Source organism: Marmota monax, unplaced genomic scaffold, assembly GCF_021218885.2.
Source record: "Marmota monax isolate L192 unplaced genomic scaffold, Marmota_monax_Labrador192_F-V1.1 WCK01_AAM20220418_F8-fsc00006, whole genome shotgun sequence".
Lineage (NCBI taxonomy): Eukaryota > Metazoa > Chordata > Mammalia > Rodentia > Sciuridae > Marmota > Marmota monax.
Genome location: NW_026693712.1, coordinates 1,204,011 through 1,230,831, shown reverse-complemented (window position 1 = coordinate 1,230,831; position 26,821 = coordinate 1,204,011). Strand labels below are relative to the sequence as shown.

General features: G+C 38.9%; 1 protein-coding gene across 2 annotated transcripts in view; it reads right to left on the bottom strand.

Moving 5' to 3' along the window:
• Prdm6 (PR/SET domain 6) overlaps nt 1-26,821 on the bottom strand; it is a 123,133-nt gene that overhangs the window by 18,651 nt on the left and 77,661 nt on the right. Inside the window, exons 6-8 of one of the 2 annotated variants that reach the window (XM_046459968.2) lie at nt 22,003-22,345; nt 12,635-12,811; nt 5,166-6,119 (exon numbers count right to left, since the gene is read on the bottom strand). In XM_046459968.2, coding sequence (XP_046315924.1) covers nt 6,005-6,119; nt 12,635-12,811; nt 22,003-22,345 — 635 coding nt within the window. In that variant the 3' untranslated portion in view covers nt 5,166-6,004. Of the gene's footprint in view, nt 1-5,165; nt 6,120-12,634; nt 12,812-22,002; nt 22,346-26,821 lie in introns of those variants that run through there. The other variant, XM_058584202.1, reaches the window with a different exon arrangement.

Here is a 26,821-nt window from a genome sequence, read left to right as displayed (position 1 = left end):
TAACTCACTTAGCATTCAGTCAGAACAAAGAAAGAACACTAGATTTCACGTAGCGCTGTTCAGGATGTGTTTTCACTTGTCGATAGTGTTCAAGCCTTCTTCTCTTTTGGCCACTCTCCAACATAACTGCCCTTCTCTCCTGTTGCCATTTGTCCTGATGTGTTTCACACACTTGAGAGGGTTATTTTTTTTTTTAATGTGGAATTTTAGTTGCGTATTTAGAAAAACAAAAAGTGCCTGCCAGCTATGAGATGTTTGAAGTTCTGCTGCCCAGCAACATAGAAACGGAGATTACAGAATCAGCCATGACAATGATGCATAGTTTGATAATTCTAGCATCATTTTCACAAACATATTTTGTAAGTAAATTATACTTTGTTAATTTCAAAAAGTTCTTGTTCTCACAAAGCAGGTTTGCAAAAGGAAGCATTTTTCCCTCTTAGAAATTACATGGTTTTGGAGGGGGAGAAAAGATGCTGCTTGAGGTCATATGGTTAAGTATGTATGAGAATGAGACGATGATGTTACCTTTGTTACAGAATAATTGAGGATTAAGTTAGATAATCCATGTGAAGCAGTTAGAACAGTGCCTGACAGTAATTGCATAAGGTAAGTTACGATCATTATCACCACCTCCATCAACATCTGAGCGAATAAACTCAGAGTTTCCTTATTTTTCCATTAAAAGTCACTCAACAGATTCTTTTCTAACTACAAAGGTAGTATCTTCAGTATTCAGGGAAGACAATGCATAGTTTTGTGCCTTCACCCTGTTTTCTGATATATTTTTGGTTTTTGACATTTTACATATTGATTTGATGAAGCATCTGCCATTATTACTTAAAAGAGGAAACGGAATTTTAAATGTTTACCCAACCCTGGATTATAGGCTAAGCATCTGTGGCAATGCTTCCAGAAATACAACAATATTCTTTTCCATTTGACTCTCTCTGTCAGTTCTACCTGGCAGCTGAACTTTGGGTTTGTAGAATTTAATTTGGAGGAGGGCTGAAACATGTGCTTTTCCCAGGGCTCTGTTGTTATCTTTTGGCAGTTCAGATAAATACTAGCAATGAGAAAATTTCAAACACTGGGTGATATGTACCCAAACATTTATTCACTTCACAAAGTGTTTCCAAAGTTATCTACCTCAAAAGGATCCTGACAAAGGAATGATATTTCTAGAATCTACTGTTATCACTTAAAGATGCATATCCCTTAGAGTTGTTCCAGATTTAACGTCAGAAATTAGCACGGTGGAAATAAAATTAAATTCACATGCAGGATTTCATTTGTTTCTTTTGGACTAGTTTCTTCAGGCATGTGTAGCCTTCAGAGGAGAGCAATGAATTTGCTCTTGAATGCTGGGGTGGATGCTCAGAGTGACCACTGGTTCCACATTGCTCTGGACATGCCCTGCTTTGTGAGACATAACATGTTTTCCATTTTATACAACTCAATTGATACTTGTATTTATTTTCTTAAATTGGTGCAAAACAAATCTAGTAATAATGTTTCTTCTACTCTGAAAACCAATTGAATATTAGTTTCTTACTCCAACAACTCTAATAACCAGTTACCAGTGATCAGTTTGGCAATGGTGTACCCCAAAGACCCAGAGCCTCAGAGGATGGGACTTGTGAAGAGGAAGATCCTCCAATTTAGATGTCTAAGGAGTTTGATGGTGAGATTAAAATACTAAATTTAACCAAGCAACCCACTATCTGTAAGTCACTGATGAAGACAGTGCTCTCAGAAGCACCCGAGTACAGGTGAAGAACATTCTGAAGCAGACACCAGGGAGTCCCCACCTCTAGGAACACCAGAGCCACACACTGGGGCCAGGAGCTACACTGGATGGACTTGTCACAAAGGAGATACCTCAGACTCATTCAGGATCTGTGGATTTTCTTCCCTGAGCAACTCTAGCCCTGTTACCATTTATTGTCTTATCACTGGAATCACTGTAAAAACCTAAGACTTCAGCCCTAGTTGGATTTCTTGATATTGTTAAGAACCAATAGTCTGGTGGGCTAACCAAAGACAACCAAGCTGTGCCTCTGAATTGGTTTTCAAACATACTATTTTCAGGTCCATGACTGAGTTTTTAATCTGTCAGATTCTCTCTATTGCAGAAATCTCTGTAATTACACTGAGACGATAGTCCAAGGGAATTACTCAGGCTATTAGCTGGTCACTTAGGAGAATATTATTTCCTCACCAACAATTACTTAAACCATGTTACTTACAGTGAACAACTACAATGGGGTGTTGATACAAATCAAGAGCTCAGTAAATACATGTGGAATAAATGAATGAAACAATGAGCCAATCAATTGATGAAAAAACTAATGAGTTGGTAAATGTCTATAACTATTTGTATATGTGGTTAAGAATGAAGTTTTTCCAAGGTGCGACCCAAGAAATTGTAATACCTGTGAGACACAGTGTATCATAATCTTTTCTGTTAGATGTAGTTTCTCAACAAGGTACATGTGAATGAGTAGCCAATACAAATTTACTAATTGAACCAAATTACATAAATTTTACAAGAGTAAACCCTGCAGCTTTAATTACCCACACAATAACTTTATAAAAACATATCTGCCCTGAAAAAAGTAATTTTAAAAATAAAAACAAAACCCACAGGAAAAGCTTATCTGGAAAACAAAACAAAACAAAAATACTTTTTGGGAAAAGTATTTAAATATTCTTTAGGTTACTGAGATTTTTCTAGAAATGTGATGGTCTGTAGCTCCACCTCTCCTTCCCCCACACTATGTCTTTTACCTGGCATTACCCTTAGGCTTAGACTCTTAGCTGAAACAATGAGTTTATACTAGAATGGAAAGTCTTATTCAAAAGGGGGAAAAATCTGCTCCATTGATCAAAAGGATAAAGAAAGATTGCTTCAAGAGCCAACCTATAATCCCAACACATACCCATAACCCCAATGACTGAAGGGGTGCTGAGGCAGGAGGATCACAATTTCAAGGCCAGCCTCAGCAACTTATTGAGATCCTAAGTGACTTAATGAGACTCTGTCTCAAAATAAAAAGGGCTGGGAATGTAGCTCGATGGTAAAATGCTCCTGAGTTCAATCCCCAGTTAAAAAACAAAAAGCCAAACCCTGATTCAGTTCTGACAGTTCACCTTCCTCATCTTAGGTATCCTGTTCACTTCATGACGCAGAGCTTTTACTCTCTTTATGTCATTATAAGGTAGGAAGTTGCTAATGAGGAAAATGGGCAAATCTTCACAACTGTAGTTTCTACCACCCATTTACTGTGTCCCAAGGGATTATGTGTATGTTTTAAATAGAAACAGTTGAAGCCTTTCTGTTGTTGGGAAGTTTCAAGAAGAAATCTGCTTCCCAGTATCCATATTGATTAAAACTTTTGGGATCCAAATGATGTCAGAACCTGCTCCAGGGCTCCAAGCCACTTTGCAGGTACAGGTCTGTGTTATGGACAGACGGCCTGGGCAGTCTGCTGGAAGCTGGCAATGGCTCAGAAATGTGAAAACCGTGAATGTCCCCAAATGTGTGGAAAATTACAGTATCCAATTTTGTTTGTTACGAGAATGTTTTCTGACCAAATTTGGTTGAATACATAAGAATTTTTTTTCTTAATAATAGAGGAGAAAAAATAGACTTGAATGGAGAACACTAGAAGAATCTTTTGGTAGAGGTTACTGCCACATTTGGTGGGAGTTTGAGACCAGCTAGCAAAGCCATTAGAGTGGCAGAGCTCATAGCTATGGAAACCCTTCCCATGCCAGATATCAAGGAAGGCGATGTCTCATTCCTGCAGGTGCAGCCCATGACACCTGAGTGAAATGCTTTGAGTTCGATTAGGAAATGGAGCAATGGATGAGCTGATTTTTCTCATTAAAAAATATTAGAAACACAGAGTCCCTTCTTATCATTTTCAAAAAAGTTCAGCCAAATGGTACAGCCTTGATACAATGGAACAGTTAGCTCATCTACATAGCTGACCCATCATTTTTTTTTTTTTTTTTGCAGGTTTCAGGTAAATGTGGCTACAATTTATTCACCCTTCCCAGTGACAGACATTGCAGGCAAATGTCATCATGACTTTAGGCAGGGAATGTAATGTCTCTATCTACTGAAGAGAAGACTTTCAGTCAGCAATAGTTGCATAGTAGCACAGATTGCTTACTATTTCCAGAACAGGGAGACAACAAGCACTGGGAGGAAATTCTAGGTGAATGGTTCAAGATCAGGCAAGAGAGATCAGAATTAGCCAAGTTTCTTTTAGCGTGGCACACAATCCTAGAGATGATTCTAACTACAAACATGGTCAACGAGGCCCTATTTTATCCTGTTTTAAATGTGGCTGTTGGGTTCTATGGGACAGAGAAGAAAAATTAAAAGAGAAAAAAAAAAGATTGTCAGAGAACCAAATACACAGTGACAGATTAAACAGAACCACACAGTATTCTTGCCTTTCAGTAGTGAGTTCCTTTTTTTTTTTTTTTTTTTGAGGGAAGACAAGAGAGAGTTCAAAGACAAGGAGTTCCTTAAAAGGCTGTGCCTTGTTAATGGGTGACCAAGAAATATACAAACAGAAGGTGTTTTTAAGTACTCTAAATAAACTGTTCAGCTCTCTCACAACTGGCCATGGAGGTAGATGCAGCCTCTGAGTTGCTGCTGGGAGCTAATGGACCAAGCGCTGCAGGAGACATCATTTCTTCCTGACATGGCACTGTTTCATGGAATGTGATCCAATTTTATTGAGCACCATTGGTGAAACACCAAAAGGCTAGCTGAAGTTCAACTCACTTTCCAGGCACTCAAAGAGCAGTGAAATTGTGTGATACTCCTTTCCCTTTTGATGAATCTATCTGGAGAGAGGAAAGGTAATTCCTGTTGATAAAATTAGCTGCTTTCTGGTCTAACCACAACCCCCTCGGTGGCTCCTCCTCTCAAGGTTTCCTTGTCTGACCTATTTTCACCCATTTTTGCAGAAATGCTCCTGCCATACTCTGGACTGTGGAAAGGGGGCCTCTTGGGCTTCACCTGTATAAGAAAGGAAGATGAAGGTGCCTAAACTGGAGCTATTGACCGTGAGCGAAGCACCACGTTTGTTCACATATTCATCCATTGCAAAGAAAGAACAAAAGAAAAATTACTTGAAGCCTAATACCTTATACTCAGCCTCAGACCGAAGAACTTTATTTCCATTTTCTTTTTTAAGCTAAAATGTTATTGAAAACAAAATTTTCTCAACTAGCTGCTTCCGAACAATGTACTGTATTATGAAGCTCCAAACATTTTAAATGTTTTTTGAAATCCTGACAGGACAAAGTCAGTCCCCCACTTTCTCCTCTGAATTGTGAAACTGAAACCATTTTCTTCCTGTCCCAGGCTTTCCTGCATCAGGACCAGGCTGTTGGATGGAAGGAGCCACATGAAAGTGCACGAGAATGAGAATACGGAGACGGCTGCGCTGGCGCTGCAGATGGTGCTGCCTTAGCGAGGGTCTCGCTTCTGCTTCCAGGGTCCCTGCTGGGGCAGCCAGCATCGGGCCAGGCCAAACCAAAACAGCAGGAAGAATGGCTGCACAATGGGTCTTGAACATGCTACGGAATAAAGGTGCAACGAGAACCAAGTCCCTGTGCATTCTTAGTCACAACCGTGGGCAGAAGAACCCCTTCGATTCCTCCCTTTGGTATTAAATAACAATTTAAAAAAAGCTTTTTAGAAACAAAGCAAATACATGGTGGGACTGGAAATGTTAGCCATCCCAGGTTAGTTGTCCACTGAAATCAGTCTCATCCCTAGTCATAAATAAATAATCTCTTTCCTGGTCTGACTTCCACGCCAGGATCAATATCTCTTAACATCTTACTTATTTTATTACTGCTTTTGGTTTTCTGGGACTGATTGAAAGTTGCTCAGAGGAAATCTTTGGTTTTGCTTAAGTGTCCGTGACATTTAATCATGACTTTCCTTGCAGTTTAATTCCAACCAGTCAATCAGTTAATCCACTTCGATTGATTCTGGGCTCTCCGTTATTGGCTTGCACTCATTGGGCATCCGCTGGTGTCGGCTCAGCTGGGTGGCCTGCGTGAAGCTCCTCTCACACCTCTCGCACCTGGTGGAGGCAAGAGAGAAAATTGAGACCAGGGAGCGGGGCCTGCAGGGTGATGGGCTTCCTCTCATCCTGCCTAATCAGAACAGACACTCCAAAGTGGCTTCAGATTTTACCGGCTCAAGAGGTTTAATTGGTGGCTCCTTCCAAGGCCTGGATGCCTGGGATGGGACAAAGCCCGTCTGATGCAGAACAGAGGGATCTGTCAATAGGCAGGGGGAAGGTGATTTCTCCAGAGAGCCCTGTCCTGCTGCAGCTCTGATCACTGTCAGTTCAAATAGATAAAGAACAAAAAGAGATTTTTAGGAGTGAGCCATCAAAGCAGCAGCTTGTCTGCAGTTTTCTGCTCCGTAACCCCAAAGAGAAATTGATGACAAATAGAATTTCACCTGCTGCTAATTTAAAACCCAGAATTCTACTCCCCTCAGCACAACAGCCAAAGAACGATCATCTCAGAATTTGGAAACTAGTGGAAGCAATACATTAGTTTGCCTAAGAGGTACTGGGTGAGGAGGCTGCTTTTTTTTTTTTTTTTTGCAAAAGCTAGTTTTAGTGTTACAGCCTAACCCAAATTTAGGATTAGGACACTTTACAAAATGAGGGTTTATGGTGGTGGTGGGAAGACTTGGAAAAAAATGGGAATCAAGGGTTATTTGTGTGATTTAAATGATTCAACCCCACTGAAAATACAGTAAAAATAGTGTACATGTGGGCCACAATTAGAGGCCTCTATGTCCAAGAAGAGCAAACTGGCTTCATACTTCAACAATATCTCCTCTCCTTAACTTACAAAAAAAAAAAAAAGAAATAAAGAAAGAAAGAAAGAGATTGTAATTTGGAGACCCTGGGTGCATTTCCATCTCCCATACAAGCCTCACTTACTAGTTCAATGGCTACTTGATCTATAAAAAACAACACACACACACGCAACCTGATGGAGGCTCCGGTGTTTCTATGGCTATTGTTCCTGGCTGACTGTGACTATGTGTACACACACCCTTTGCAACTGAAATGTGGCAGCAAGCTGGGCACAGCAACTTCCCCATTACCACCTTAAACATCTAAGCTGCCCAGAGCACTGGCACAGCCCCTGCCAGGGCCTAGCAGCCACCTCAGTCATCCCACTAATGTCCTCTCCTCAAACCTCTGAAGGAAAAAATATTCAAGAGGAGCTGCAGATAGTTATATATCACAATCTCCAGTTCTTAGGTCTCTATGCTATTGGAGCTGTGGCAAAAGCCTCCACGAGGAAGTCCCTCTGCCCTATCAAAGATGAGGAAGCCACATGTCTCATCATGTGGGCTGCATTCCCCTTTCCTCTTCACTAGTAAATCATAGAAAGTGTCCTGCCACAAAATAAGCTCCTTAGAAATAGACCATGCCCATCCGGTGTGGGGTTCTGGCATGTCTGTAAATGTTGAGAGGCTGGGGCTTCAGCATTTACTTGGATTTTCCAGACTCGTGTGCCAGCTGAGTGTGTCAGGGTGAAGAAGTTGTGTTTCTTTGATTGTCTTTCGGTGAATATTTTTAGCAGCCTGTTCCACTGTTAAAAACTGCACTGTGATCTTGACAAATGTATAATGTCAGCTTTAATGTATCAGACCTATCAGCTCAATGAAAATAACTCAGAAGTATTGATCACCTAATGATTTTGGGTGTATTCATTAACGTCCGTGGGCAGCTCATCCCCTCTCCAGAGCTCCTGGAGTGCTGATGACATGTTAGCAACCACTGATTGTTTATTAGAAAACTGATTAGTTACTAGATTAGTGTGTCAAAATATACTACCTTTCAACTACCTGACAAACTTTCAAATTATTATATTCCTTTTTTTTTAAATTTTGAAGCTCTAGGATCAATTTCAAAGAGAGCAAAAGAGTTTGAACAATTGTGAGGAATGACACTTTACCTGGGCTATGCTTCTGCCCCCCTAATCTTGTGTATAAAAATATGAAGACTTCACAAATGGGAAGCTTAGTGCTTCAAATAAGGCAAAAGTGTATGTGACATTTAAATACTTACAACAATGGAGACATTAAGGGCAGAGTTATGCTTTTCTCAAATGTTTGTCTGAATGTCTCAGAGACTTACATGCATGGAGCAATTTGTTGGAATAGGAAATCTTTTTTGATCTGTAGTGTGCTTGCAAAGATGATTCCTAAAATATCATCTCTAGTACCATCTTTCTACCAAGTATGAGAAAAAACACGTGCAGATGTGTTGAAACTACCTGAATTTAGATCCTTTTCTCAGTGGTTTCCCCTTCTTAAGGAAAGTGGGCTACTAGAAATAATACCTATGTGGATTGAGAACTATAATATAATTTGTATATTTGAGGAATTAAAGACAGCTAGATATAAAAATACCTTGCCTCTGGGAAGTCAGAGCCATATTATAGGTGAGTTGGCATTTATTACCCCTGAGTTACAATCTCATGCAAGGGATGGGGTTCCGGCATCTGTAAACCTGGACTTCATGGAATGTAGCAGGATAAGGAAGAAAGAAAGACAGACTCAGAGGATAAGCCCGGAGGAGAGAAATGCTCTTGCACACAGGGTCTTCCTTATTGTGCCTTCACTTGGCATGGGTGCTGATTTTGCAGCCTTGAAGGAACACACAAGTGGAAAGTCTTCCAAGTATTTCAGCAAAAAGAAAGTACCCAACTTCCTGCTGGCATGGGAGTCTTAGACTTGATTTCCTTTTCAATTTGAGATTCTCCTTCACTCAAATGTGCTGGTTGATTGGATTATATGTACTGGGAGCTTAACAGATGATATAAAGTTCTGCTACACAGAAAACATGCAAGAAGCTTTCTGTGCATCTGCAACATGTCACAAAATACTTCTTGAATTGGACCAAATTGCACATATGTGTGGTGTGCTCAATGCATATTTACTGATTTGCTTGGATTTCGTCTAGATCCTGTTCAACTGTTAAGCATCCTTTGGAATTTCCTTTGATTTTTCTTTGTACTCAGCCAAACTGTTTTATTTGAGGCAAAATATAGTGGGGAATATTTCCACTTGCTTCTAACAAGGATGAAGAACCCCTCTGTGGACAGTCCGAGGCTGCTTGTGCAGCTTCCCAGGCCCAGAAGCCAGGCAGGCATCAGGCAGCTCAATTGAGTCCTCCCAGGCAGAGCAGAGTGGAGCAGACCAGCCCACCTGAAATCTTGAGACTCTGTGTTTAGGAAGAAAGGGTCCTCACTATAAAGAAGAATTTTCAGACTGCCAACTTCCCTCCCTCTCTTTCTTCTTTCCTGCAATAAAGTGCTTGCCTATTGCTGTTAAATGAAATGATGTCTTCCTTTTGCTCCTCGTTCTCCACAAGTTCCAGTCTCACAGAACAAACTGAAAGCCAAGACCTTCAATATGATCTTTGATTTTTTTCATTTTCCTATGTGCTTTTATATGTCAGAAATTCTAAGTCTACAGCCTAGGTTAGCTGTCAGTAGTCCCGTGATCTACCTCGAACTCAGGAGATAGATTCTTTCAATGGGATTTCAACTATGCAGGTTGTAAGAAGCCTGGAATGAATTCTGACCTCTTAATGCCAAATCTTCTCCAGCCTTCTTTGGATGCCAGTGATCTTGAACTGCTTCCAAAACTCACTGCTCAGAATTTAGAACTTGGAAAGGGCTTTCTTCTGATGTGGAAGGCTCAGACTTGGCAAAGGCCCCTGAGTCCAGGGTGGGTGGTACAATTTGGGGACTGAGCCATTTGGGTCATCTAGTTGGAAGCTGCTCCGGGCATAGGGTTTAGGGTTGTGTATCTTTTATAAGATTCTTCTTTTCTTCAACATTGTTTAAGCCAATACCCATTAGCTGAAGTAGTAAAATTAACCATCCTGACGAAACCCTTTTTATTGACTAGTATGCAACAAAAGTTTTTTTGAATGTTTGTTTTATAAGCTTGTAAAAGGATATCTTCATAATATTTACAAATGTCCACGGGTTGGATATCCATGGGCTGTAGTTGGAAGATTCCCAAAACTCCCTTGGGATAGTTCAATTCTGAAAGACCTGATTGTATACACTAAAGGATTTAGCTTTCCATTTCCTAGAAGATGTTTAAACCTTGCACTTTCCAAATAAGCATACACTCAGCTCTTATGTGGAAATATATATTTGATAAAGTAAAATCCCCCCCAAAAATTATAGCCTGTGGCTATCTTGACAAGAATGGGAAGAGAAGGAACTATAATATGAATATCGAATGGTATCCAACAACCCTGGTTGTTTCCTTGTTTTTTTCTTTTTCCCAGATGAAATTAGCACAAACAATACTGTTGGAAAGAGGAAAAGATGTAATTGCTAAATCCTTTCAAATATTAATTCAATGAATGAAAATTAAGTTAAGATGGCAACTCTATTGGAAACATGACAAAAACAGGATGTTAAAGAAAAAAATTGAGTGGAGTCAACAAGGTTACACATAAGTAACACCTTAACATTAATAGAAATCTATTTCCCATTTTGACCCTGGAACCTCTTCAATTAATTACTAAAATCTATTTACACAGCAACAAGATAAAAATCAATCTGATTCCTGGCTCTGTGTCTGTCTGACTGCCTGTCGAATATGAGGGACCAGAAAGATTCTTGGATCTCCTGCACCTCTGTTTTTGAAAAGCTCTCTTGCTCAAAGGCACAAGAAATGTGTCCTTGTCACTTTCCACCTCCAGGAGGGGACTGAATCCAGAATCTGTGAAGCCCCTGGGCATCAGGCCTCAGGGTGATGGCAGAGTCCACCAGGCAGGACACAAACATCAGAGAGAAGGAACTCCGGCACCTGGGGTGAGCCTTTGGTGCCTCAGGGTGATTAGAGAAGGGTACCCCTTTGAGCTGCAGGTTGCCATACTTCAAGCCCAAGTCTAGGCCCCATCCTGCCCTTAGTCCATGAGCAAGCTAGGCCTATGTACACAGACAAAAATTATCAAGATTATTATTATTTTATTATTAATATCAATTAAATCAATAAAAAAATAGTTAAGAATGACAAATTGAGGTCACTTAATTCTTGGGGAGGTAACCAAAGGTGACAGGCTCTTCTGAGGTCCATCTTTCACTGGAAGACCACTGAGGCAGGGAGGACCCAGACCTGCAGTACTTGCTACTCTAAGCTCTGCCTATCAGTGTGAGCACAACAACATGTCCAAACAGCAGATTCAGCGGGAAAATCATGGGTTACAGGACTCTAGGAAGATGTGGTTGAGAATGAGCAAAGGGGCTGTCTCCTATGGACTGGATTGTTTCCACTCTTACTTGAGCTTGTCCTACAGAAGGCAAATAAGGCTGCACATCTATGCACTTTTAATTTTCTTTCTCAAAAGAGGAAGCCAGAATGGCAAATGAGTAGAGAGAGATATAAGAGGGTTGAAGAGACAGTTAAAATTGCTTTGAGACCATCAACCAGTTATGTGTACAGGTTCACTCTCCCAAGCCTTTCTACATGCTATTTGAGCTAACAGAAATACCTCTCTCCCCTTTATGTCTGATAAGCTCCTACTCATCCTTCAAAATACATCTGAAGCATCGTCTCCCTATAGCATTAGCTATTCCATTTCTTTGCTATTTTCAAACATTATACATACATATTTTATTGCTGCACATCTTAGAGCATGAGGTCTTCAACGTTAGGTTGGGAGGGAGTTGAGACTCATTTACCTTTGTATCTCTTGTCCCTAGCTGGACACCCAGTACAAAAGCAGGTGCTCAATAAATATTTGTTGAATGAATAAATATACATATTTGAATGAGTGAATGAATAAATGAATGAATGGATGAATGAAGGAATAGGTCCTATAGCATGATTCAGATGCCGACTGTTTTGATGACTGGGTTATATTTTGAACACATCATCTTATTTAATTACCCTGACTTTGCCAAAGCCCTTAGAATTTTGTTTTACCTCTTTTGATGTTCCCTCAAAAAATTTTCGAATCTTCAAAAAGTCAACATGCCCTGTGCTTGGTCTGCTTTTATTGTTTAGTTTTTCACCAACATGATATTTTTGAGCTTTAAGTCACAGTTTTTGGCTACTATAATAGAATCAAATTCCTTAACACATGACAAAGAGGAGAAAATGGTTCATCAGAATCCTGAAGTGTTCATGTTCTCCAAGAGAGAATTACTCAGATATCCTAAATATAGGGCCACCCTTATGGTTATAGGGCTTACTGATGGCCATGAGTGCTATGTGGCTCCTGGATAAAGTTTAGACACACAGATCATCAGAAACTGGAAATATTCAAATTACTTATTCAAACCTCCTTATTTTACTGATGAGAAGACATACACAGAAAGATCACCTTAAATATAAGGTAACAAAATTGAGCCAGAACCAATATGGAGGCTTCTCGAGTTTGTTTTCCAAAAGCCAGCCACTGTCCAAGGAGATTTTATGCAGTCTGGACATTGACCTTCCAAATAGCCTTCTTCTTGCTGAGCTGGGCAGTGTTGTGCCAACGCATCTGCCAGCTCTCAGGGCTGAGAGGAGGAGGACTAAGCCATTACTTACTTGAAGGGTTTTTCTCCAGTGTGGGTTCGGATATGGTTGTTGAGGGTGGTGGCTCCGGCAAAGGCACGGCCACAGTAGCCGCACTTGAAAGGCCGGTCACTGGAGTGAGTGACTACGTGGTTCCTCAGTTCAGAAGGCTGGGAAAAGGACTGGGAGCAGTGGCCACATTGATAGGGTCTGAAACAAATAAAGACACTGCCTGGTCATTATTTTCCATGTTGATCAGCAGGAATCAGCATTATGAAACAAGGACCCAAAGCATTTTGGTGGTATTTCATACTTTTTTAAGACAGAACACAGAGTTTTGGCCTCTGGGTCCTCACTACTTCACTTGTTGCCACAGGAACAAAATTCACAGAGCTGTTGAGACACATGAATTCCCAAATGAATATTTCCTTCCAGTATTAATCATACCATTTCAAAATCCTCTACTTTCTTGTCTTTATCTCCCTGCAGGCAAATATTAGTGTATCTTTGTAAGCCTTAAAAACACAGGCTTCATTAAGCCAAACGTTACAAGAGAAAAATCTGTAATGTCTCTCATGCTTCCCTGGCATTCTTAACTTTTCCAAATGCTTTTAAATCAAATCAATTATCTAGTTTCATCTTTACAGTAACCCTCTAGGATAGGGAAAATGGCTGTTATTATCTCCGTCAGTTCAGAAAACTGAAAATAAACTGTCCTCGCAGGACATAAGCAGTTGATGCCAAGATCATTCTAGGGTTTGGATCTTATTCTAAGTGCCAAGTAAACATGTGGGCAAGTGGGCAAGTTGCACATGCATTTTAATAAATACTAACCTATCTTGGAATCTAGATATAGTACAAGTGCTGGTATCGCACAGGTGAACACAAATGTGCAGCATCCAGATGCATCTCTTTGTAAAAGAAATCCTGACTTCGACCTCCTAGCCCCCTTCCAAATATTTATCCATTGAGTCTTTTTCTTGAACCTCAGCTCCCCAGTTTAATCTGGTCACAAGGAATGATTTATAGCAGCAGAGAAATGACAGGATGTCACTATGCTTGCAGAAAGATGACTGTGATGCAAAAGCAAATGGAAGGAAGTTGTGACAAATACCTGATAATTAGCAAGATTATCAGAGCACATTCTTTCCAGCTCATGAGAAGTAAATCAATTTTTGGTTTTCATAAAATAGATTAAAATTCTGTCTTCTCCACAGAAGTTCTTCTGCTTACTTAAGCAGAATCTGGTGAGTGATATAAAACCTGAGGAGTTTTCCCTGTTCGAAGCTATTTCATATCATTCCTTGACAGGTCTCTAATTTGTTTATCAAAATTTTTGTTCAGAAAATTAATTTGTCATGAGGGATAGTAACAGCTCACTAAGCCCTGGTTTGTGGCGCAGACATTTCTGGCTACATTTAGAAAGCCAATAGCAAAAGCAGACTTAATTGCTCTACCTTTAGCAAATGCATAAACCCCAATGATCAGAAACCAAAATGAAGGACTAGGAGACAATGGTGACCGAGCATGTACAACAGTTCAATTAAGTGCAAAATAAAGTGTACCCTCTCATTTGTCAAGTGAAGTGCTTAATTGTGGCTACTTGCCTCACTGAACACAAATACTATTATTTTACCCGGCTTCAGCACACTGAACACTGATTGTAGAATTTTTTAGCTTGATTAATAGTCCAGGATTGGTCAATAACTCAATACTATACAATTTTAATTACTTACATTTAGAAATCTATCTAACTGCTCTCAAACAAGTTTCAAAGAAATATATAAGAGTCCTTGGTAAGGATTTTATCTATCTTGACAAATTACACATGCATTTTATTACAATTATAAAATGATGCTTTGAAAGCCATTAAAATTATATGCAGATAAAAATGTCCTGTCAAATCTGCTCTTGGTAGTAGATGCTAACCTTAAAATAATTTCTCAAAAGATAATTCTCTTAGGGATAAATTCTTTTAATGCTGCTGAAGATTATAAAGAAAATAATATATTAATATATGCTATGTCTACTGACAATTGATTTTTTCTAATAGTGAAGGAACCATTAACATTTATTAGCCTCTGGTTATCTATTTTTAATAGCTATCACTATAAACAATAAGCCACTAAATAAAACCAATTAATCTTTTCTTTTTTTTTTTCTAACTCTGCTGGCAAAAGTTGGGGTGATTTATTTTCCACAGTCAGAAGTCAATCCATCCTTTTTATGTTAATAGTCACAGTGGCAAAGATTTACACACAGAAGAGCAGAAATGACCACAGAGTGGCCTGGTTGAATTCTTATATCAAGGTAATACCAATGAAAAGGGAAAGGATTCTAAAACATCACCTTTACCCAGCACCAGCCTGAGAGGCATTTGCTAGGGAACCAGTGGCCTTTATAGCATCATTTTTAAAACCTTAAAGAAATGTAGCTTGACTGAAAAGAAGAGCCTAGAAAAAGAGAGATAGCAGAGGTAAGTCTGTTTCAGCCTCTAACTCCAACCAATTGTAGGACTTGGACAAGTCACTCAGTTTCTCTGACCTGTTTTCTCATCCATCTGGAAAGGGGAATGGACTGAGCTGGATGCTCTCACATCCCATCATGCCTTGCTCTTGCTTCTGGGTAACTGACCAACAAGCCTGGCCTGTGCATTGGTCTAACACTGCCTTACACAGGCATCACCAGATACAGCATCATCAACACAATCTCCATCTTGCATTGCAGGTACCAGTCAACTCACTGGATGGATGTGGAGCTTTCCGTGTGTGTGTGTGTGTGTGTGTGTGTGTGTGTACATGCTCACTAGAATATAGAAAAGTTTAAAGAACTGGCAACAAGTTGAGAATTTCAAGCAACAAGAAAGCCTAGTACCAACATGTAGGACCAAACCTTATTGTAATTAATTTCAACAAGCAAAGCTATAATCCTTCATTTTTAGGAACCTTGAATAAGACTTTAGATCATCTGGTCACATTCACCTTTGCACTGCCTGATTTCATGTAGAATTTAGAACTTAAGTATCTCCCTTGCTACTATAACAGAATGTCTCTTTCAGTCTAGAAATTTATAGAAAGTTAGCCTTCAGAAAATACAGAAGTTGCACATTTGGTAGACAATATTCCCTTCAACTTTCTTTTCCTATATTTCTAGCATTTCTTTTTAAATGAATAAAATAAAATGATCTACAAGAAAATGTGGAATATATACACAATGGAGCTTTATTCAGCCATAAAGAAGAATGAAATTATGGCATTTGCTGATAAATGGATGGAAACAGAGAAAATCACGCTAAGTGAAATAAGCCAGATTCAGAAATTCAAGAGTTGAATGTTTGCTCTCATATTTGGAAACTAGAGCAAAATAAGGAAAAGAATGCAGTGGGAGGGGATATCATAAAGATACAGGGAACATAAATCGAGTAGAAGAAGGAGAGCAAGAGGGAGGGAGAGAGGGAGGAAGGAAGGGAAAGAAAAATGGAATAAATTTAATAAAATCATGTTATATGCATATATAAATATAACACAGGAAATTTCACCTTTATGTATATGTTGAAAATTTCAACCAAAAATGAATAAATGAGTGAAAGGAAGATCAGTAGATTAGAGGAAGGAGAAGAGGAGGAGGAAGGAGGGGCTGAGGGGATCCAAGATTGAAATCATATTCCATACATGTATAATTTACTCAAAATGAACCCAATTACTATGCATAACTATAATGCTCTAATGAAAAATAAAATGATCACAAAGAGATTTTAAAATTTATTATGTGTCTAGGGTTTAATCTAAGGGCATAGGAATACATTCAGGACAGAACTAAGCTTTTAAAAGCTTAGAAAATATCACCACGTGGGAATCTCAGATCTTTTGGGACACTGGCCACAGGAGTTAAGACTATATGTGCATATTTAAATTAGCACACCCCATCTTCACACTTCCCAACTTAAAAAAGGAAGGTCTTTGACACAGAATTAGTTGCTATTACTTAGCTTTTTATTCTGGTGATCAAATTTCCAATGATTTTTGAAGGCTGGTAAAAAGATAAGGCTGATTTGGATATAATCAATCAACTCCAAAGTTCTGTCGCTCTTTCATGTATCCTCCCAGAAGATGCACACAGGACTGACATCCATGGGTGCTATGTTTAGCTTTACCTTTTTTTTTTTGTAGTTGTAAATGGATGTTTCATTTTTATGTGGTGCTAAGGATTGAACCCAGTGCTAAGCAAGTGCTCTGCCACTGAGCTACACCCCCAGCCCTAGTTTACTCTTTTCAACATCTCACATCATGGTATTTGGGAACCTCCTTTCTAAAGCACCTCATTCTGCCAATGCACATACAGCATTGCACTATTCTCAAAGCAAACAAAAAGGGATAACATTTTACAACCACAAGTGTATTGTGGCTTTGTTGCAACTTGAGACTTCTAGCCATATTGTCCAATGATGAAGAGTTCTAGGTCTAAGTTATTCCAGCACAGGAGCCATTAGCCACATGAAGTATTCAAGGACTTGAAATGTGGCAAGTACACCTGAATAACTGAAGTATTATTTTATTTATTTTTTATTAACTTAAATAGCCCCCTGTGTCTAGTTCCGACACATAAATATCGAGCTTCAAGAAAAAACTAGAAAGTGTTCCATACTCAATGAAAAAAAAAAAAAGAAAGAAGAAGACTGAATAGCAAAGTGTAGTTGGATTTAGTTAGCATATATCAATGCTAGTAAATTTTTAAGCAGAAAGAAAGCAGCGAGATGATTTTGCACATCCCCTGGCATTCTCTGTCACTGGCAGCTTCTCTGCCAAAGATTACGCCAGTAAAATGTGCAATTCATTTGCTTTTGAGTCTGTAATTGGTTTAGTGTACACATAGGAAAAGGATGAAACATTTAACAAAATTAAGTGTGGTTTGGTTTAAAATTATTAATCCTTCTTTGATTTTTCTTTTATGGAATGAAAGCCTCCAGGACAAAAGTTATTCAGTTGGAGCTACATTCTCTCCTTGCTCCAAGTCAGCCAGCTGAAGTGCAAATCTCCCAAGACTTCAAAGGGACCCTGCTTAAGTCACTGCTGGCTGGGGGAAGTAGGAAGAGAACTTAGCTCTCTATAAGGAGAAGATTCAGAAAAGTGACAGAGTGCAGAACCAAAGGGTTTGCTGAACACAGAAAACCAGGAAAAAGATAACCTTCACTTGGGTGGGGGAGGGGCAGAAAGAAACAGAGGAAGACAAGAGCATTGATACATTCCAAGAAACTATTATGGTGATGGATTGTCTCCAGGCTCCTCCCACCAAACAGCACCTTTTAAAGCCATGTCCCTTCTGGCACCATCACATCCAATTACAAACAGTGATATTTAAACACAAATGTGAGTAGCTGATAGAGTACCCAGGGGGCTGAAGGCAGACTTTCCCCTCGTGGCATAAACAATCAAAAGGGAGAGAGAAAATGAGAAAAGATGCAAAATAAAGAAGCAGTATAAAGACAGTTTTCTGTGACAAATACAAGAGAACATTTTCATCAGAAAATAATCCACTGTGAATGAAGGTTTTGCTTACCCCTTTCTGAAGACCCCTCAACTCCCCAACGCCCCAATGGGACTGTTGAGAGTTTCTGCAGCAGAAAAACAGAAGAGAAGAGGGATTTCCAACTCCTGATTCAAGCAAAAGTGAATCAAGCTGCCCTGGCTACACAATTAACTTATGCAAAAACTCGAATGTTTATGAAGTCTTTAAATAAAATCTTGGTTGATCTAGATTCCAATAGCTTCTACCCTTTGAATTCGTCCAGAGAAAAATAAAAGTAGCCTGAGAAAAAGAAGAGATTTTTTTGTTTTTTCTTTTTTATTGTTGTTACTAACAGGGGGGAAAAAATCAAGAAATAGCAATTCCATGGCTCTGAGACCCCCACAGATGTATTTATCTTTAAGGGTGATTCCTGTGTTACCAGGTCACCCACAGGTTCTTTCTGCATTCAATGTGAATAACTCAGTGGTAGAAAATGGCAATGCTGATATTGCTGGGTACTCACAGATCTATTTCCTTTCAATCAAGGTATAGTTGATACCTGACATGAAAAAGCTTATGAATATAGACACACCAAGTGTCTTTGATAAAGGTTCAACTGTCTGAGGTTTTGTGGCCAAATATTCAATCTCTTGAGTGAAAAAAAAAATCTTTTGTACTTCAGATTCAGGAGCCTGTTTCAAACTTGGACCATTTTGAAACTCTAACCTGTTTACCTTCTGATTTTTCTTCTGTGTCTCCCTTTCTTGCCTTTGGTTCTAACAAGATTTTCCAATCAAAGTAAAAGCATTCAGTTTTTCAAACATAAGGGGAATGATTTCTGATTGTTTAACTTTTTCACTGGACAGCTGGCACTCCATCCATAGATGTGGATCCAGCATACATGGATTCAACCAACTGCAGACCGAAAACATTTAGGGGAAAAAATGTGCCTGTACTAAACATGTAGACTTTTTTCTTGTCATTATTTCTAAACAATACAAAATAACAATTATTTACATGACATTTACATTGTATGAAGCGTTATAACAATCTAGAGATTATTTAAAGTGTAGATAAATAAGGTTGTGCATAGGTTATATGCAAATTCTATAGCATTTTATATGAAGAACTTGAGCATGCACAGATTTGGGTGTCTACCATGGGGTGAGGGGCTCCTGGAACCAATCCCCTAGACCCTGAAGGACAACTGCAAATGGATGAATGGGCACAAACTTCCAAAGACTAAAGCTCAGTTAAATTTCAGAGTCAACCAACAAAGAATATATATAAATATATATATATATATATATATATATATATATATATATATATATATTCAGCAATTGGAAGCTTCCATGCATATAACAGATAAGTTTCCAAATTTAGCAACTATGATGAACAAATCTGATGTTCCATTGTGGTTCTGTGCATTTCTCCTATTTAGCAATTTACTGATGTGGTTAAGAATTATGGAGAGTATTTCTTACTTCCAAATTTTCTGGTACCAAGACAGCATCCTAGGTCTGGAATAGAAAATGGCTATTCTAGTCCTACTGTCTAAAAGCAAATTTGTAGCTAAAATGAAATTAGTAGATCAAAGTGCCTGGGTATTTCCCTCTACTTCTTCTTATTTCCTATAATCAACTCAGATGTGATGAACTCAGATTCCGTTTATCTTCCCCATTGTTATCAAGAAACATAGTACTGATGTTTAGAGTTATTATATTCTTTATTTTAATTTATTCATGAATGATGTCATCCACCTCTCGAGTCTTCACCAGCAAAATACAGGGAAGGGAGAAGTGGGAACCCATTTCCTGAATAACTTGATTCCTTGTCATTAATATCAATGACAACACCCATTACTCCCCCAAATCTGAAAGGCTGGTCACTGCAAACTTGGGTATCTGAGTCGAATAAACCCATTACAATCTATCACAGGATGGGAGTCTCACACCATCTAGGTTTTCCCCAATAACTCTAAATTAGCTAAGAATCAGCATTTACCCAACAATCTCTCATGTAGGTATATCTTGTATCATCTTATACATATAAGCTAAATTTTTAGGTATTTTCTGATAGCTTTTATGTATATGTTATAAATTATGACCCATTATTTTACATGACAAGCTTCATGAAGATTTAAATCATAATACATGCATGATTTTCCAAATATAACTGGGTCAGACAAAACAGTCTATTTCAGTATATTTCTGTTAACCTTAAAATAATTTTATTGCTTTTATGACATTTGCCACAAAATCATACCAGTTCCAATGTCCAGAAACTTTCAATTATTGTTTCATTTTACCTAGTACACTCAGTTACTAAGACTACAACAAATCTTTGCAAATTACAGTTCCATACATTTGAACTCAATTTGAAAAGCTAGTTTATGAGAAGATTTTAATGCATCTTTTGTATTTTAATTAAAATCACGAAAGTGCTTTGCAAAACTTAGAATAGATGTATCTTGAAGCTATTTGCAAGAAAGGTAAACTTAAAAAAATAATTCTTTCTGAATAAGGAAATGATTTTCAAACTTTTGTATCACCTCTAGAGCCAAAAGCACTAAGATATACAAGTCTATTGAAACCTTTACTAAGACTGTTGTCTTCATAGCCCTAATTACATGTTTCAGCATTAATTAGTTACAGCAAGGCTTAATGTCAAGAAAGTGGTTTCTAGAATGGCACAAAAAATGTATACACCTGTAAATGTGCATATGTATCCTGAAACTATTATTTTAGAATATATCTATCCCTTCCACCACACCTTCATCTTTACCCAGGAACACTTGGATTTTTCCAGGAACACTGTTGCATCCTGCAGAGCTGGAGTGAAGAACTAAGCATATGTTATTAGGCAAAGAGAGTTAAGTGGATTGCTTAATTAAGGTTAATCAGTGTCAAAGTTAAGAAAATAATGCAGAAATCCTGCTTCCAAGACTCCTAGATCCAAAAATTATTTTCTGCTTTTATATTCAAAGCACATTTTCAATGCCATACTTAGATATTTTGGTTTTAATCAAGTTTTCATATGACATGAAGGAGAGATAAAACACCAGCAATCCTTTCTTATTGAATTAATTTGATTTTTGTCTTTTGCACTCCCAGCTATCAAGACTGTCGAATAAACCAGTTTTGATTCATAAATAATAGTTCCATTATATCTACTGTGCCACTCGTCAGAGTACCTGAAATTTTAATTCACTTGTTCAGCTAAATTTCATCCTCAGTTCATGGCCATAAAATTCTTTATTGACAAACTTTCAAACCAACTTTGACTCTGAGGTATCTAGTCAACATTTTTCTTCTGTGTGGATATTAGTTTATTGAATAAGTGGCATCTGTTTTCCTCCACATCACTAGCAGAGCAGGTATTTCCTTTTGACAGCTTTGCAGGATTTATGGGTTTGCATGCTCCGAAGAAAAATAGTACTAAGCAAAAAATTCCAATTCATTACCTCTTAGTACTTAATTAAGTTCATACCCACAGCACACTGGAGGTGAACTCTGAAACGACTGTGACAGCCGCAGAGCAGCCAGCTATATTATCTTTGGAAGACAGAGAGGATTCTAATTATCCTGACCTCATTTTTCCACCTATCATATTCATAAATGTTCCTTGTATTTTGCTCCCTTTTAAACTTGGACAGAACTGTTTGGATAGCAAGTGCTGATTTCTCTCTGCAGCCACCAACCTGTCTGTTCAGCCCATATAAACCAGAGAGGCAGTGGCCTAACATTACTCTCCAACTTTCCTGAATGCAGGCACCTCTTAGCACAGGGTTTCCCCCCAAAGTGTGGCGGGAGGCGGTGACTGGTAGCTGGCAGCAAGGCAAGCAGCGGGTCTCACTAAGCAAACACAGCATGAGCAGTGGGAGTCAGGGTTACCTGTCCGGGTTCTGCGTGCACACGTGCATCTGGAGGAGGATCCGCTGCGTGAAAGTCTTAAAGCACTGCCCGCATTTCCAGAGATGCCAGTCACTGAACTCCGAGTGGAGCTGGCTTGTGGAAGTCGGGCTGGCGAGGACCCGCTGGTTTTTCACGTTGATTTGGTTAAATCCTGATTCAATGGGCCCAGACTTATCCAGGAGGGAGAAGTTCCTGCTGCACGGAGTCTGTGGGAATACCACGGAGCGTTGCTGGGTGGCGGGGGAGAGTTTGCTGCTCTTGTTGAAGGGCTGCAGGGTGTCTTGTCGGCACATGGCTTCCATTACAGTTGAAGGGACGTTTACTGGGAGAACAGCAATAGTTTTAGAAGATCAGTTTTACTAGCCCTTAAAATAAACACAATAACACATACTTGAAAAGGTTGTATAAATGGACATTTTGGAATTTAAATGTTAAAATTGGCATTTTAAAATTTAATTTAGAATTTTGTGGGTTCTCCCCCAAAAAAATCAACATAGTAACAGACAATTGGGGGGGGAAACATTATATTCACAAATTAATAGCTCATCTATTGCCTGTTTGTTGAGCAACTACCACATATTCAGAATAGTTCTTAACACCGTCTTTGCTTTCAGAGTTCACTTATGACTTGAGACATCTAAGACTCCATTAGGAGGTTCCACCTGCACCCTGTTTCCTGGCAGTTAACTGGGAGGCACAGCAAAAAAGAGGAACTGAGCACGGGGCTGCCCAGAGGGAGTGCCTTGAGCTGTACTGAGAGGGTGGATTTGGCTGGAGTAGGTGAAGTATGTCAGCCCAGAATAGGTATTCAGAAAAAGCTGGTTGAAGAGATAAAGGAAAGAAGATGAAAGACTCTTGAAGACAGGAGAGGTCTAGCATTTTGATGGACTAGTGATCGAGACAGGCTGACCTAACAGACACAGATTTCTGGACAGTGTGGGAATAAGTGTTGGGGGGGGGGGCAAGAAACAGGGAGGGGGTGAACAGAACCCAAAGGGCCTTGGAAGTCCAAATAAATAATTAAAGAAATATAAACTTTAGGCAGAAGAAATAGACATAGGCTGCTTCTGAGCAGATGAATAACAAGAAAAAAAAATCCCAACTCTGTTCAAGGAGGGCCTGAGAGAGGCAATGATTGACAGGCGAATACAGGGAATGGGAGGCAACAGAGGTGCTTGGGCTTTGGAATCAGAAAACCGAGGGTCAAACGATGACTCTGCCTTCTATTAGCCTGGTGATCTCAGGCAAGTTATTCAAGGACCCTGTGCCCCAATTTGCCCTTCTTTAAAATGAGAACCGTGGTAGTAATAATCCTAAAAATAATAGCAGCATAGCTTAGTGGTTAAGATGGCCTAGATTTTAACTCTGCTATTTACCGCCTGTGACTGTGAGTAAGTATGGAACATCAAAATCCACAATTTAGTCCTTGGTAGAATGTAAAATGGCCACTTTAAAGACCAAATGAGACAGTGCATAAATGGCATTTAAAGAGCTTGACCTATGGTTGACACTCAATAGCAATGGAGCTCCAGGAGCCCTGGTTCCTCATCTTTCAGCCTCTCCTTATGAGGATGAAGTGTGATAATGAGAGCACACATCACAGAGCCTGACAGCAATAGTATCCATTCTCCTTATAATAGAAGAAGAGGCTAGAATGAAGGGAATGGGTAGGGTAGTGGCAGTGGAAATGGAGGAAGAACCAGAAATAAGAAATATTTTTGATGAGGGGATCTAATATACTTTAAATGTATTGTTCTTTTCTAAAAATTGTAATATTTATCAAGTATTCACTGATCAATCCATAGGTCCCAAGGTGATTAGAACCTACACAATAGATTATTATTTTTTAAAAGTAACTACCATGTCAAATAATGTACTTTTTGTCACTTCAGGGGTAAGAGATTAAAGGTTATAGGGTGGTCAAAAGAATAGAATTAGAGACCAAAATTTTTTTAAAGGATGATTGGCAAAAAGGTTGGCGATGTCAAGTCATAAAACCATGTAAAATTCTTCCATTGGCCACTGGCTCATGGAAGAAAACACCAACAGGGAGTTCTCATCCTGCCCAACCCAGGCAATGGCTGAGCTTCCTAAATCATGAAGACTCAATATCCTCAACCATAAAAAGAGAACAGTGGAGGACTGTGCCGGCCGGGAGGCTCTGTGCTTGATGGGGCAGGCAGATGCAGAATGTGGGGACAGAGAGGGGTGGGTGTGCTGCCTCAGAATTCTTTATCTTAGAGCATTCTGCAGAATCAAGTGTGCTCAATGAATCCAACAGAAGGAACAGCCCTTGTCTACAGGGTTCTCAGCTCAGCCCATCTTGTCTTCGGAAGAAAAAATAAAGAAGAGACTCGCATACTTGGAAAAACCTGGAGTAGGTAGAATCTGCTGTTCTTGACCCTGGATACTGCTCATTAGACTCACACAGGAGTATTTTAAAAACTTAAATCAGTCTCTCAATAGGGCCTAAGCATCTACATTTTTAAAAGTTCCCCAGGTGATTCTCAAATGAAATCAGAGAATCACTGATCTAATCCTGTCCTTTCTCATTACAAATGACAAAAACCGAATCTCAAGAATGTCTGTTAAATTTGCTCAGAATCACACACGCGGGGATACATGAAGGCTGGAAGTTTTTAGCTTCCTGACTTCCAGGGAATTTTGTTTCTGAGAACACATCTGTATCATCTGCTTATTAGCTGTGTTCAAAAATACAAAGAATGTTTTACAGGTAGTAAAGTATGTGTGTGTGTGTGTGTGTTTTTGTGTGTATGTGTGTATCAAATACATCAAGTCATATGTAATATGAACATAAAAGTTGTATGTACAGCTAAATATTCCTATATATGTATTTTTGTGTATATGCCTATATTTTAAATATAAATATTTATCATTTGACCCTCTGAGGCAAAAATTTATTATCAATATGGAATCTGTGGACATTTCTTGGACTTTTAAGAATCTTTTATTGCACACAGATTGTTACTTTTAAAATAGGCGCTGAAAGATAAGGAGGAATGTTTTGCCATGTTTGGGCCTGTTTTTAATAAAAAAATAAATAAAAACAGCAGCATTGTCAGAGATCAGGGTGGAACCCATATTGTTTAGCCCTTTCATAAGTGATCTGGAAGGGGCAAAGCACAGGGAAACCCACAAGTCTTCAGGCGACACTAAGTTTTTGCAGGCCAGGAAATTTCTGACTAGCAGGAAGGAATGCACAGGGGAAGACGGCAGAATAAAGATGTCATCAACATGCCAGAGAGCAGGCAAAACTGGCTAGAAGCTTCACTGTTAGAAAGAGGAATATAATGCCTTTGGGGAAAGTAATTCAAAGAGTAAAAAGTATAGATGATAGATTCTGGCTACCCACTTATGCTTCTAGAAAGTAACCTAATCTGTTAATTTTTTTAAATTGCTAAGATCACATAATATTTATACAGAAACAAAAGAAGTTGTGGGCCAATGATTTTTATAAATTTAATGAACAGTGTCAAATGGTAATAAAGAAAGATTTATGTATTTAAAAGTTTGTGTAATAATTGGGGTTTATGGGATCTGAGCTAATGATATACAGTAAATAGCATTTAGACAATAAAAAATGGGGATGGTTGGAGTAAAATTATTCTCCATTTTATCATTTTCTTTTCCAGAACACCCCATAACAAGTATAAAATGCTTTCCAGCAACAGGTAGCAATAGTTGCACCCTGTGTTCCTCTTTGAGCATGGCACTTTACTTATGAATAAATACAGTCCTACCAAATATATAATTTTTTAGAAGTAATGATAAGAATGAATGATTTTTAGAAAAGCAGCCATATTTGATTCCTAAGCTGTCCTATAGAGTTTCTGCACACTTCCACAAGATGCTGTAAATCTAAAAAGATTTTTGTTTTGCTTTAAAAAAAAAAAAAGAGAGAGAAAGCAAAACTTTTCAGAAGATACAGATCATCCTTCCTAAATATCACCTCTCTGGTGTGACAAATCCAAAGTATTAACCAGATTATTAATTATCAGAAAGGGAACAGGAATCAACCAGAAAACTCCCAAACTCAAGAAAGACGATACAGACAAAGGCCAGAGGTGGTAACAAACATGAAAAGATGAAGAGGCCTCTGCATGCAGTGATACTGAGCTAGTAAATCTCTTCACCCTATAAAGACAAAGATGAAGAAAGAGAATACAAAGCCTTGAAGGATACAGCCAAGGAAAAGCCTGAACTCATCAAATATGGACAGTAAAGACATTGGGAGAGCACTGAGCATCTATTACATGTCTTACATGGTCATAGGTGTGGAAGATGGGGGCAGGAGGGCTCTCAGTCCCTGCCCTCCTGGCACTGAAACACTAGTGGGAGAGACAGATATTAAACAGATAAACTCAATTTCATCAAATCTAAAATTCCATTAATCACACCATTAGAACTGTAAGTCACCATTCATTGGCAAGATACCTGCCAGTTTCAGAAAGATGAAAACATGAAACACATGAATTTTAGAGTTGACAAAATACAGTCACCACAAGTGTGAAAAGTGCTCTAAGAAAGAAAGGAGTGCCAGGAAATCATATATGAGAGAAGGCTAATCTTAGGGTATGAGAGAATCTGAGTCCTGACAAGTGCCCAGGTGTCAGGGAGATGGGAGGAGGGGAAGCAAGCAATACAAGAGAAAGAACACTAGCAGCTTTGCCACAGAGCCATGCTGAGGGGGAGGAAATCCAGGGCCCTGAAACTGAAAGAAGAACAATGTGGCCAGAGAGGGAAGAGGAGATGGGCTGTAGCTGGGGCCCATTTCCCA